Source organism: Pimephales promelas, chromosome 12 (genome assembly GCF_988280905.1).
Source record: "Pimephales promelas chromosome 12, fPimPro1.hap1.1, whole genome shotgun sequence".
NCBI classification, from domain to species: Eukaryota; Metazoa; Chordata; class Actinopteri; order Cypriniformes; family Leuciscidae; genus Pimephales; species Pimephales promelas.
Genome location: NC_142780.1, coordinates 18,184,119 through 18,196,522, shown reverse-complemented (window position 1 = coordinate 18,196,522; position 12,404 = coordinate 18,184,119). Strand labels below are relative to the sequence as shown.

General features: G+C 37.5%; 1 protein-coding gene across 2 annotated transcripts in view; it reads right to left on the bottom strand.

Moving 5' to 3' along the window:
* Positions 1-1,502: 1,502 nt before the first annotated feature.
* Positions 1,503-12,404, bottom strand: part of ephb6 (eph receptor B6) — a 49,860-nt gene continuing 38,958 nt past the window's right edge. For both annotated transcript variants that reach the window (XM_089117603.1, XM_039679688.2), the window contains 7 exons: positions 11,025-11,141; positions 10,616-10,863; positions 10,030-10,248; positions 9,696-9,845; positions 6,316-6,500; positions 6,075-6,230; positions 1,503-3,421 (listed from right to left, as the gene is read on the bottom strand). In XM_089117603.1, coding sequence (XP_088973729.1) covers positions 3,316-3,421; positions 6,075-6,230; positions 6,316-6,500; positions 9,696-9,845; positions 10,030-10,248; positions 10,616-10,863; positions 11,025-11,141 — 1,181 coding nt within the window. In that variant the 3' untranslated portion in view covers positions 1,503-3,315. The remainder of the gene's footprint in view (positions 3,422-6,074; positions 6,231-6,315; positions 6,501-9,695; positions 9,846-10,029; positions 10,249-10,615; positions 10,864-11,024; positions 11,142-12,404) is intronic.

Genomic DNA, 12,404 nt, shown 5'->3' with positions numbered 1-12,404 from the left:
AAATGTTTAATGGTCAGATACATGAGTCATAATGGTTGGTCAATAGTGTTTCAAATGGCTTGTGTAAAGGGCTCAAAAACGCATTATGGGATACTATCTATAGAATGTTAGTTAGACCGCATGTTGTGAAGTAATGGATGTTATTTTTTTCTTCTTCCAGTTATCTTAGTCATGTGTTGTTTTGCATTAAAAAGCACATATTTGCTGGATGTTATTTTGGAGGTTCAGAACAGCCTGATAACCAAGGCATGTGTTTTACTTTGACTGCTTTTGGGAGTTACAACTGTTGTTTTTTATGTTAAGATGTTGTAAGATTTCTGTGTGCAAATTATTGTCATTTCATCCTGCCTACCACAAATGTTTGCAAACAACTTATTTTGTTGCATTGATTTAATGAACAGTTTCAGTTAAGTTCAATACGGTCAAAGCGAGCATGAATCATTACAGGATCCTTTTCACAAATATATATACAGTATGTGCGATATATCAAATAATCAGCAATAATTTACAGTGTAGGACTAGTTTAGCAACAAAAAACAAGTGCGTGCATATTTTTTTTCATAACAGAGATGGTTGATGCATAATAAATATGTGTACTATAATAAGGACATATAAAAAAGAAGGACTTTTTTCCTCTAAGTTTTCAGTTGTTTGTGTAGTTGTTTGCTGCTTGTTTGTTTGCTGGAAATGTAATGCTTTTTCCCGGAATTCTTTGATGAATAGAAAGTTTCAAGGAGTCATATTTATTAGAATTTTTTTTTGTAATAATGTTAAATTCTTTACTGTCAATTTTAATTTTATATGGAAGCATATTTCTGCCAAGGAATAAAAAAAATACAAAAGGTAACTGAGACTCAATTCTGAGAAATAAAGTGAAAATAGCGAAAAATGAAAAGTCTGAATTATGAAATTAAAGAGTCGCAGTTAGCTTTTTTACTTTATATTCAGAGGCAGAATAGTTTAGTGCATCCTTGCTGAATAAGTTTTAATTTCTTATGCATGTGTGTGTGTGTTTCTGTTTATATTACATTGTGTGTCCCCACAAGTATAGTAAAAAGTGAAATCACCTACATTGTGGGGTCCAGCCAGCGGTCCCCATGAGGAAAACAGCGTATAAATCATACTAAGTAATGTTTTTTTGTTGTGTATGTTTCCTGTGAGGGGTAGGTTTAGGGATAGGGGCAGGGTAAGGGGATAGAATATACAGTTTGTACAGTATAAAAACCATTACGCCTATGGAGAGTCCCCACAAAGAAGTGCGCCTTTGTTTGTGTGTGTGTGTGTGTGTGTGTGTGTGTGTGTGAATTTTGTGTCCATACCCCTATCAGATCATACTCTGATCTCATTCTTAGTATCTCATCCACCTCCAGGTAAAGCTGACACACACTGATTGGTGTCTGATAGCTGTCATTTTGCTGACGGACTCTGTGCTGTTTATGGGAAACAAGAGGGACATTTCAGCAGCGTAATGAGAACAGACTTTAACAAATTCAGTAGTCATCTTTAAACAAAATCATATATATTTTACAAAATTGGACAGTAGTGGAACAGTGGTGAACAACTGTACAATCAAACAGATTCAAATATACATGACCACACTCCCTTTTTACATATTTCTATACAGATGAATCCATTCACACATACGAACACAATTGTATTTACTTCAGCAGCAGCACTAAACGGTTCCATCCATAATGTAAATGTCACTCTCTCTCTCTCACACACAGACACAGAAAGACACAAAACACCTCTCTTCTCGCTTTCACTTCAGCCAGCAATTGTAGATCACATTTACTGCAACATTTACTTTACAATGCTCATATATTACAGTGTCTCTTAATGCTACATCATTTGCGGGGTGTTGAAAACACACCTGCTAGTGGACAGGACTAGGATGGGTGAAGGGAAATGGGCTCACAGTAGCACAGATGTGCTTTTATTTGTGAAATGATTATCACAGGTGAGAGGATGGAACGTCACAGGTCTTAGTCATAGGTAAGCAGTGAACTACTGTGGCCTTGTGTATGTTTGATATAATCGCAAAATACAAAAACTTAACTGTTTGTCTCTGAATAACTTGCTGTAAATACTGTATATACAGCCATACATTTAGCATACAGTGCAATTATTCTTTCTAAATGTCTTTTTTTTGTATAATATTTTTGTTTTCCAGTAAAAATAACATTTATAAATTGCATTTTTTTTAGCATTGTTGAGAAAATATTAATTATTTTTCTTACACCATTGCCAAATAGTTTTTTAATAGCTAAATAAATTAATACGAATATTATAATATCAACAAAGACACCTTTAATAGATCAAACCAGCAACAGTAAAAAGATTTAGAATGTTTCAAAAGCTCTTTTGAACTTTTGATTCATCAAAGGATCCTGAAAAATGTGTTGCAGTTTCCTTAAAAATATTAAGTAGCTCAACTGTTTTCAACACTGATAATAATAATAAATGTTTCTTGAGCAAATCAGCATATTAGAATGATTTCTAAAGGATCATGTGACACTGAAGAGTGTATCACAGGAATAAAATACATTTTACAATGTATTAAAATAGAAAATAGTTATTTTATATGAATAACATTTCACAATATTAATTTGTGTAATGCATTTTTTGATAACTGCAGTCCTTGTGAGGATAATGTTTCAAAAACATTAAAATATCTTACAGAATCCAAACCTTTGAATGGTAGTGTGTATTTTCTGGAATAAATATTTACGCATTTGTTTTTTTAAAAAAAAGGGGGGAAATAATTGACAAGCTGTCAACATAGATTTTTTTAGATATATTTTTCCTGGAAAACAATGCAAAATACTGATAAGAAACGTGATTTTAAACAGTGTACCGAGGGCCTTGTGGTGGTTATTATGTGGTTTTCAGTTTATCAACCAATATGAGTATTGTTAGGTTGTATACAGTAGTTAAAAATAAAACTTTTAGTGCCCTTGACCACAAGTGCCAACAAAGACATAACAGTCAATTACTTTCTATTTAAAGTCTCTGATTGTCCTTGCAACTGATTGTGAAGGAGCTTTCTTTTTGTGTTCTTAAGGCGCAAGTTCATACTGAATGGCATCAAGTATTGAACTGATAAGTAAGAAAGTGAGAGGTAGTGTAACACTGAAGGAGTAAGCAAAAGAAGAATGTGAAAGACAACAGTTCAGCAAAGGGGTGGAATAGATGGGCGAATAATTCATAAAACTCTTCTTTTTCACTCAAGGCTCTTTCTTTTTGTCATCCTTGTCTCTATTCCAGTGTTCTTGTGGGATAGATCTCCCAGCATTCACTGCTATGTAGGAAGCATTAGACCTCCACATGTCCCTGAGTGAGGTGTGTCCTGAGCTGCTTCGCTGCGTTTACGATCTTCCGCTGATGACCGAGAAGATTCACTCCGAGAGCCTGAACATCCCTGAGTGATAAAGAGAGAAACATGAAAAGTTAAACTTTAATCATTTATAGATTTTATTAAGTTTTATATTATAATTCATTTTTTAAGACAAATGAATATACTCTACTTCAGCAAGAACATATTCAATTAATCAAAAGTGAAAGTAAAGACATTTATAATGCAACAAAATATTTTCAAATAAAGGCCTTTCTATTCAAAGAAAACTGAAGAAGAATTGCATCATGGTCTCCACAAAGATTTTAAGCAAAATAATTGATTTCAACATTGATAATACCAGTAATAAGACAAAATGCACAAAATCAGCATATTAGAAAAATTTCTGAAGGATTGTTAAACATGAAGATTGAAATTATACTGTTATGTTGATTGATTTACCTTATTTACTTTATTAATCCCCAGGGGGGAAATTTATATCTATGTAAATATATATGAAGAGTTCAGATGCAAAAGCCTCTAAGTGCCATTTGAAATTTTCTTCTAGAATGATCATTTTTATCAAGCTTGTATATTTAAGTTAAGTGATTTCACTTAAATGGCAATGATAATTACCTATTAATTGTTATTTAAGTGAAATTACTGAACTTAAATATACAAGTTTGATAAAAATCATCATTAAAGAAGAAAATTTCAAATGGCATTTAGAGGCTTTTGCATCTGAACTCTTCATATGTTAATTTAAGACATTTGATTGTGTTTACATGAATACTCTGCACGCACTTTGGGTGTGAGCACAAAATCTGCGGGAATGAGTACAATTATGACCAATACGCACAATCCCATGCTGAAATTCATGCCTTGTAACACCAACTATATTCACCCGGAGCAAATGAAACGAGGAAACGGGTTTCTGTGTCAACTGCGGAAATCCACCGCATTGGTCCGGTGTTCTGACAATTCATGCTACCCATCGAGATTTGCTACTTACCGGTTATGCGCATGTGCAGACTCCGTTTTTTTTTTTTACAAAAGGTACATTTTCCTGTTATAATGTAGAATTTCCCTTTGACCATACAAATATTCATATGATAGTAAGCATTTTTCAGTCAGCTGACAAGGAATGACTGAAAGTTTCAGTTACTATGAGGAAAGGTGCTTTGACAAGTCAAAGATGAATATTTTAGAATAATTTTTACTTTTCACACCGTTTTAAAAATAAAAACTGTAGTTTACAGTATACAGTAGCTACTCATAACTTAGAATTGTATTATAATTGTATTTCATACGACTTTAATCGGCATTCTGTGATCAATTCGCGCTGCGGTAGCATTTTTCGACAAGGCAGCAAAAATTGGCAGAACACCGGCTTTAATTTCAAACCCATTTATATATACAGTATATATAATAAAAACATTTTAAAACTTTTTTATGCACTTGGTTACTGAAGAGATAGGGATGAAATATGAGATGTAATGTGTAATAAAAAAGAAGAAAAAAGAAAATGGCAAATTATGAAAGAAGTGTGAAAATATGATTCAGTTGGGTGTATTTACGATGCATAAACATGATAGCTGTGACATAAGAAAAAAAAAAGGAGTTGGCCATTTAATACCAAAAGTGTTACAAATTTCCATCACAGAATGCTATTAAACACAATAAATAAATAGAGCTGCAAATAGCAATTATCAGGGCAAAGTGCAAAGAAGAAAAGTTTCAGACCAACTGCAACAATTATTGTGGATATCAAAATATGATTTAACGGTTTATCAATTTTATCTAATAGGTGGATAGTTTCATGTGGTTCTTCTCCTTCGCTGTATTATGGGTTTGCTATGAGGGGAGAAATGTGCTGGTTACGTTTGTGAGACAATCAGCTGATTACTATTATTATATTATAAATTAAAACCCTTGATCCTCACCTGACTATGACTTTGTAAACGTTATCCATGATGGTTTATAATGGACATGGCCTGAATATGGCCTTATAATGAAGTTTGGTCTGAATATGATAAAGCGTTGCGGAGATACAGCCTTACGTCTGTTTTTGCAAGCACTACATAAAATTAGTTTGTACAGTATTCGAGAACAGTTTGACGATTCGACTTAAATTCCATACATTTTTATTAGCATGGTGTGAAGATGATCTAAATCAATTTTCGTGAAATTTGGAGCAACGGCCTAAGAGGGGTTCGAAGAGGGCAGACAAATTTTCATGACGAAAAATGACATCATTGGGTGCAATCAAATCGAGTTTGTTTCTAGCCCGTACGGTTCAAAAGTTATTAGCATAAACATGAGTGAAAGTTTGGACAGTTGGTGGCGCTAGAGGGATTGAGTTGGAGACTCCAAATTTGCTATGAAGACTTTTCAGACTGTCCTTTATCAGTGTGCCAAATTTCATAACTTTACCGCAAACGGTTCTATGGGCTGCCATAGACACCCAGTCGGAAGAAGAATAATAAGAACTGAAACAGATACAATAGGTGCCTCCGCACCTTTGGTGCTTGGCCCCTAAAGAAGAACAAGAAGAAACGGTTCTTGGCCTCTAATTAGAGATGGTGGAAAGGGCACTGTGCTGAGAATTTTTATTTCTGAAAAAATTAAGAAAGATAGAACATTTCTAAGACAAAGAAAATGTAAAATTTGTAAGACAGATATGTAATATGTTGGATATTGTAAGTGGACAAACTAGGGTGAAAAGTGTTTCTAAACTTACTCCATAGTGAGCATGCTGACACTTTCCAGACTGTGGTACTGTGCTCTCTCAAACGCATCCCTATACCTGTCCATCTTTAGAGCTGTTAGCCAATCACCGACTGTTGACACTGATGAGAGGTCAGTAGGGGTGGGGCTTAAGAGTGGCTGGGTGGGACTAAGAAAGAGGAGAATATTGTAAAAGATGAAACACAATGTTGTCTAATAATGAAAAGTGCTATATGTAGTTTTGAGCATCTCACCGGCTGTGTTCTGCCTTTAGGGAGGCAGGGTGGCGAATGAGACGGTCAAGGGATGACAGGAGAGAGTCAAAGCCTGCCCGGTCCTTCCTGTCGGCCTGCCAGCACTGCAGCATTAGAGAGTGAAGAGCCGGGGGACAACCGTTCGGAGCAGGTAAACGGTACTGATCGACCACTGCCTTCATCACCTAGAGAGGGGAATTAGGGAAGACATAACACATAGAGCAGTGTTTCATTGTATGAGTCAAATAGAAATGCAAAAACAGGAATGGACAATGATTTTGAGGAAAGAGGAACTGAAAACCTGCAAGAACTGCAAAGAAAAGAGAAATCAGATGAGAAATAAAACTCATTTAGTAAGGCGTTATGGAAATACTTAGTAACAGAGTGCAACAATTCAAAACAAATATGATTCATTTTCCCCTCAGTTTACATTTCCAAACATTCCTTTTGCCATTAATTCTAATAATTTTTATATGCACAGCAGTGACTGACAACAGCTAGTATGATCCACACAGAGAGCTGATCTCACTATCAGCGAGTCCATCTGTTATTACACGAAGAAACAGAAATAACTGAGACAGACTAAATCTAGAAGTCGTCGCGAGATGATTTCCAGAAATAAAAAAAAGATGTATATAACGATTGGAAATAGCATATCTATTGTATCCATAATTGTAACAAAATACTAAAAAGTTGCAAAGAGAAGTGCAACCACCATCGCAAATGCCATCAACCTTAGATACAGAAAGTCAAAGAGGCTGGTGTTTGCATAAAGAGCACATCCATCAGCATTCGGATCAGCCTTCCTCCAAGTGTCGAAAGTATAGAGACAAATTTATCCAGTATGGATTCACATGCATCATCGCCAACGAAGTACAACATCCCAAAGTGTAGTGTGCACTGAGGTGCTAGCACATGAAAGAATAAAGCTACAACACTGAAAACCAAGCACCCCTCTCTTGCAACTAAACCAGTAGATTTTTCCGACAAAAGGAGGGAGAGTTACAATGCCAAAAGAAAGTTCTGTCTAAACAAACAACAATCCCTGCCAAAGCTCAACATGCATCATATGAGCTGGCATATTTAATTGCACAGGCAAAAAAGCCACACACTATCTATCTATGTGGAAGAAACCTTGGTTCCAGTCCCAAGGTTCCATGCTGGGAGCATCATATGTAAGCCCGAAAGCTGTTTTGACAAATGCCTCCCTCACGGAATGGGGCGTGGTCATGACGGACAGTCGCTTTACAAGATGTCTATGGCAGGACAATCGTTCCCCCTGACACATTAATTGGCTGGAAATGCTGGCAATTTATGCAGCTCTGAGGAGTATCCTGCCAGACCTCAAGGGTCACCATGTTCTTGTCAGAACAGACGAAATGTCAGTGGTGTCCGATCTAATCATCAGTGGGGTCTAAGATAAACATACTGGCTCTGCCCAGTCCCGCTGGGGTTGGATGCCATTGTGCAGATGTGGCTGAGGCTGCTCCTGGGAGAAATCTGCAGAGGGTCTGTTGCAACGGTGTCTGTCTACTGGTAGTAGCCCCGTTGTGGCTGGCCCGAGTATGGTTCTCAGACATAATATCGCTCCTGGATGGCCCTCCATGGGAGATTCCCATCAGGAGGGACCTGCTGATGCAGGCTCAATATTTCACCCTCGGCCAGAGCTATGGAAACTGTGGGTCTGGCACCCCTTGAAGGATGAGACCTGCGGCTCGTATCAGAGTTCCCACATGGGACCTGGAAGTAGTTCTCGAAGTGCTGGTTGAGGCCCGCTTCGAACCTCTGGTGTAGGCTGAGGCCAAGAACCTTTCCTTCAAGGTAGCTTTTTTTTTATTAGCCATGACTTCTCTGAGGAGAGTAGGAGATCTCCAGGCCCTTTCTATATTTCACGGGGCCCTGGAGTTTGCTCCAGGCAATATTAAGGCTATCTTGCATCCCAGGCTGGGCTATGTGCCTAAAGTGCCATCAAACGTGGCGCGGCCTCCAGGTTTCTCCAGGCTTTTCATCCCCCACCTCACGCGATGGCGAATGAGGAAAGACGTAATTTGCTCTGCCCTGTCAGAGATCTCAAGATTTTTGTCCAGAAGTTCTTCATGGTGGAAGTCAAATCAGTTGCTGGTGTGCTTCGGGATCGCCCAAGAAGGGGCTTCCCGCATCCAAACCGACCATCAGTAACTGTATCCTTCAGGCTATCTCTATGGCCTATCAGGTGCTAAGCTTAAGAATCCAAGAAGTGTGCGATAAGCAGCAGGTTGGGCCACCCCTCATACTTTTATCAGATTCTATAACCTGGACATTCTTTCTACGCTAGGCACTTTAGTGCTCTCGTTCTAAGAGTGCCCTGTGCGCAGCTTCACACTGAGACAGGAAGGGCTCTTTGTGGTATAGTGGGTACTCTAAAGTGTCCTCATCGACGTTGTGTGAGTTCCTGACTGTATGACTGTAACCCTTGTTCCCTGTGAAGGGAACGAGACACTGCATCTCTTCGCCACACCTTCCCCTGCCTGGGAGCGACTTGCTTCATTGCAAAAGCTAACTCTGTTGAGTGCCCTTTGTAGCTTACGTGTATGCCATCACGTTACGTCATACGCCAATCAGGATTGGAATAGTTTCGTTCATGCTTCAGAGGCAGGGTGCATTCCCCAAAGTGTCGTCATTGACACAGTTTTTCGTTTCCTTCTCAGGGAACAAGGTTTACAGTCGTAACCTGGGACGTTTTTCGGACAGGTTTCTTCAAGCATCCTGCCACATCCTGAATATTTTGCCACAGTTGTTCTGGATTTAGTCTGTCTCAGTTTTTTGAACTTCATTATGTAATCCCAGACGCCAGTCGCTGCAGAGTCTCCCAGTACCTGCATGACTCATCATATACATAAACAGAGAGAAGTAGTACCTTTAAACATTCAAATACTTTTTTGCTGCAAATTAAAGTCTCAGTGCTAGTCACCTTGGTTCATGTCTTAGAGCTCTTTATTGAATAATCCTTTGAAATCCCTACGAAGACAAAGACTGGGAAAAATACCTCTGGAATTAAAGCAGCTGAAAAAATAGTCATTAGATGTTGTATTTTAGTTGACATGTGAAAGCGCACCGATTGAGGTCATGAAATTTCGAGCTGCCTGTAAACTTCTCTAAAAAACACACACACAAAAAAACACACACTCTAAAATCCGCTTAATGTCACACGCTCACAATACAGCTGAAAATTTTAAATCCCAACCAGTGAACTGCACACACACACTGTACTGGGGGTTGTTTATGCAACTGCTCATCAAATAGTCTAATAACGCCCTCTAGTGTACATTTTTTTATATATAAATGCTTTGTGACTGCATGGTATGAAAAGCAAGTGTGACTGTAAAATCTATAATGCTCACCTCTTGGTTGCTCATGTCCCAGTACGGACGTTCTCCATATGACATGACCTCCCACACAAGTATCCCAAAACTCCAGACATCACTCGCTGAACTGAATTTACGATGCTGAAAAGCTTCAGGAGCTGTCCACCGCACAGGGATCTTACTCCCCTGAAAGAAATGACAGTAATTTGAGCAAATGCAATGACAGCGCTAATTAACAAAGATGTCTAGGCCTAAAAACAGACACACCACTGTAAGGAATTAAAAATGAAGGGAATTCCCCCCATCCACACCTTTGAACATTTAATAGTGTTTTGTAATGCACATTTACAGAAATCTTCCCATAACGTACCAGTGAAGCAGTGTAGGTGGGCATGTTGTGGTCCAGACCCCTCATTAAACGTGACAGGCCGAAGTCAGACACCTTACAAACCAGGTTCGAATTCACCAGAACATTCCGGGCAGCAAGGTCACGATGGACGAAATTCCTCTCCGAAAGGTAGCGCATTCCAGCTCCAACACCTCTCACCATGCCTACAAGCTGCAACACGCTGAACTGATCCTCATTTTCCTTTAAAAAATTACAAATAATTACAAATATATAATATATATATATATATATAATCAATGTCATTTTAATGAGTATATTATAATATTATATATATATATATTTAATTTACATGAATAAAATATTTTTATTAGAAGTAGTAGAATTATATTGTATAATAACATTTTTCTTGTCATTTTTTCTTACCCTGAGAAAAGCACCCATTTCCATAAATTCTGTGATAATATAATTTAAAGTTCCCCTGCATTCATTAATTTGAACTCTTATAACTAAATTAAAATTACATATTTAAAAAAAAAAAAGATTTTCTGTGAAAATAGTTTATTGTGTTAATTTCCATGTCTTAAAATAACATCTTGTCACTTCTTACCCTGAGAAAGGCATCCAGAGGGCCGTTCTCCATGAACTCTGTGATAAGACGTTCAGGAGGGGAGCGTGTGATCACACCTTCTAGTTTCAGCACATTGGGGTGGTCAAACTGCCCAAGGACTCCTGCCTCACTGAGAAACACATTCTTCTCACGGTCTGTTACTCCCCAACGCAAAGTCTTAACCGCAACCAACACCTCTCTCCGACCCAGTGGCCTGTACCGGCCACGGGACACGTCCCCAAACTGAGCTAGAAAGAGAAATCCAGTTATTTGAATTTTCTATTTCAAACTGACATTTAAACATATCATCAAAATTAATAAAAGCCATAAAATCCATAATGCTTGTTTTATCTGATTAATATGCTGTATGTCAAGTTAATGCTATATTGACTCTACTATATGTACTAACCAGCACCAATGACCTCTTCGATCTTAAGGTGGGCAGGGTCGATTTCTCTTGCAAATTCTTTGATTGCTTCGCTCGGGTCTTCGTAAGTGGAGGGATCCACGTAATATTTCACCCCACCTGAATGAAAAAACATCCACATTACACCATTTCACCCAGTTGTGTAGTCCTAAAAAAGTGGTTTACAATTAATCCTTAACAGATCATTCACTGAACAGATACTAAAATGCATGATTAAGCTGTCCTAGCTAAAAGCAACTGCACTGATATATTTTAGAGTTTCGTCTCAAGATGCACAACAGCAGTAATGTTTTTTTTCTAAGCCACCTTTATAAAAGCTCCTTAAATGTCTTAATTTAACTAAGGCCTAGCCCTGGCTTAATCTAAACCCTGTCTGTTAAATTAGGCCCAGAAATGATAAATTACCCATGTTAGTAAAAATTAACACAATAAATAATGCTAAATTCTAGTAAGGGTGGTCATAAATTAAATAGTTTAAAAAGCTTTCTAATAAATCTTGGCACAAGACACGTTTTTTAGTTTATGGCTGTTCTAGGTCATGTTTGACTTTATAGCGTTTTAAAGTGTTCAAGTCTTATCATCGATGTCTTGAAGGGCTCGCGGAAACCTTATCACACTTTTGAGGTGTGATAAGATTCAGAGTACACTGTAAAAAAAAGTTGCTGCCTTAAATTTTTTTTTAAGTTAATTCAATTTAAATTACATGAAACTGACTTAATAATTTTTTTTATTAAAAACTTTTGTTGAAAATTCTTAACTTATTTTGATGAGTTAAAACAATGTAAAAACATGTTGTCATAACTTAATGATCATATAATTTTTCATGCAGAATTAAATACACCGGGCTTCAGTCATGTTGCACTGATTATCGTTTCAGTTCGTATGGGAACTCAGCGCTTATAAAAGCTCTGAAAGTGGGCGTGTGCAATGTATATAATTATTTATTATCATAATTCTATATGTTTCCATTAACTATGGTATCAATATTTATTTATTACTTGCCAGTTTTGGTTATTTAGGGGTTAAGCAGAGTTCTCTCACTGCAGCGCGAACACGCACCGTCAGTCAATGATGGGCGGGAAAAGGTAGAATGATAGAAGTGCTAATGCATGGCATGTACCAATTACAACAAAACAAATCGCGAGTTTAAACAACAGTATTAGACACACAGGTAAAGGGGAAGCTAACATGACAGTAGACTATGGAGTTTCTAAGCAAAAAAAAAAAACAAGTGGGTACACGCAAATATTGATCCTTAGAATTCTTAATACGCAAACAGCCCTGGGCAAAAAGTAAGTATACGGCGCATACGTGCGTATGGCCCCGACTACACTGGTTTTCCCCCTTCTAATGACAGACATG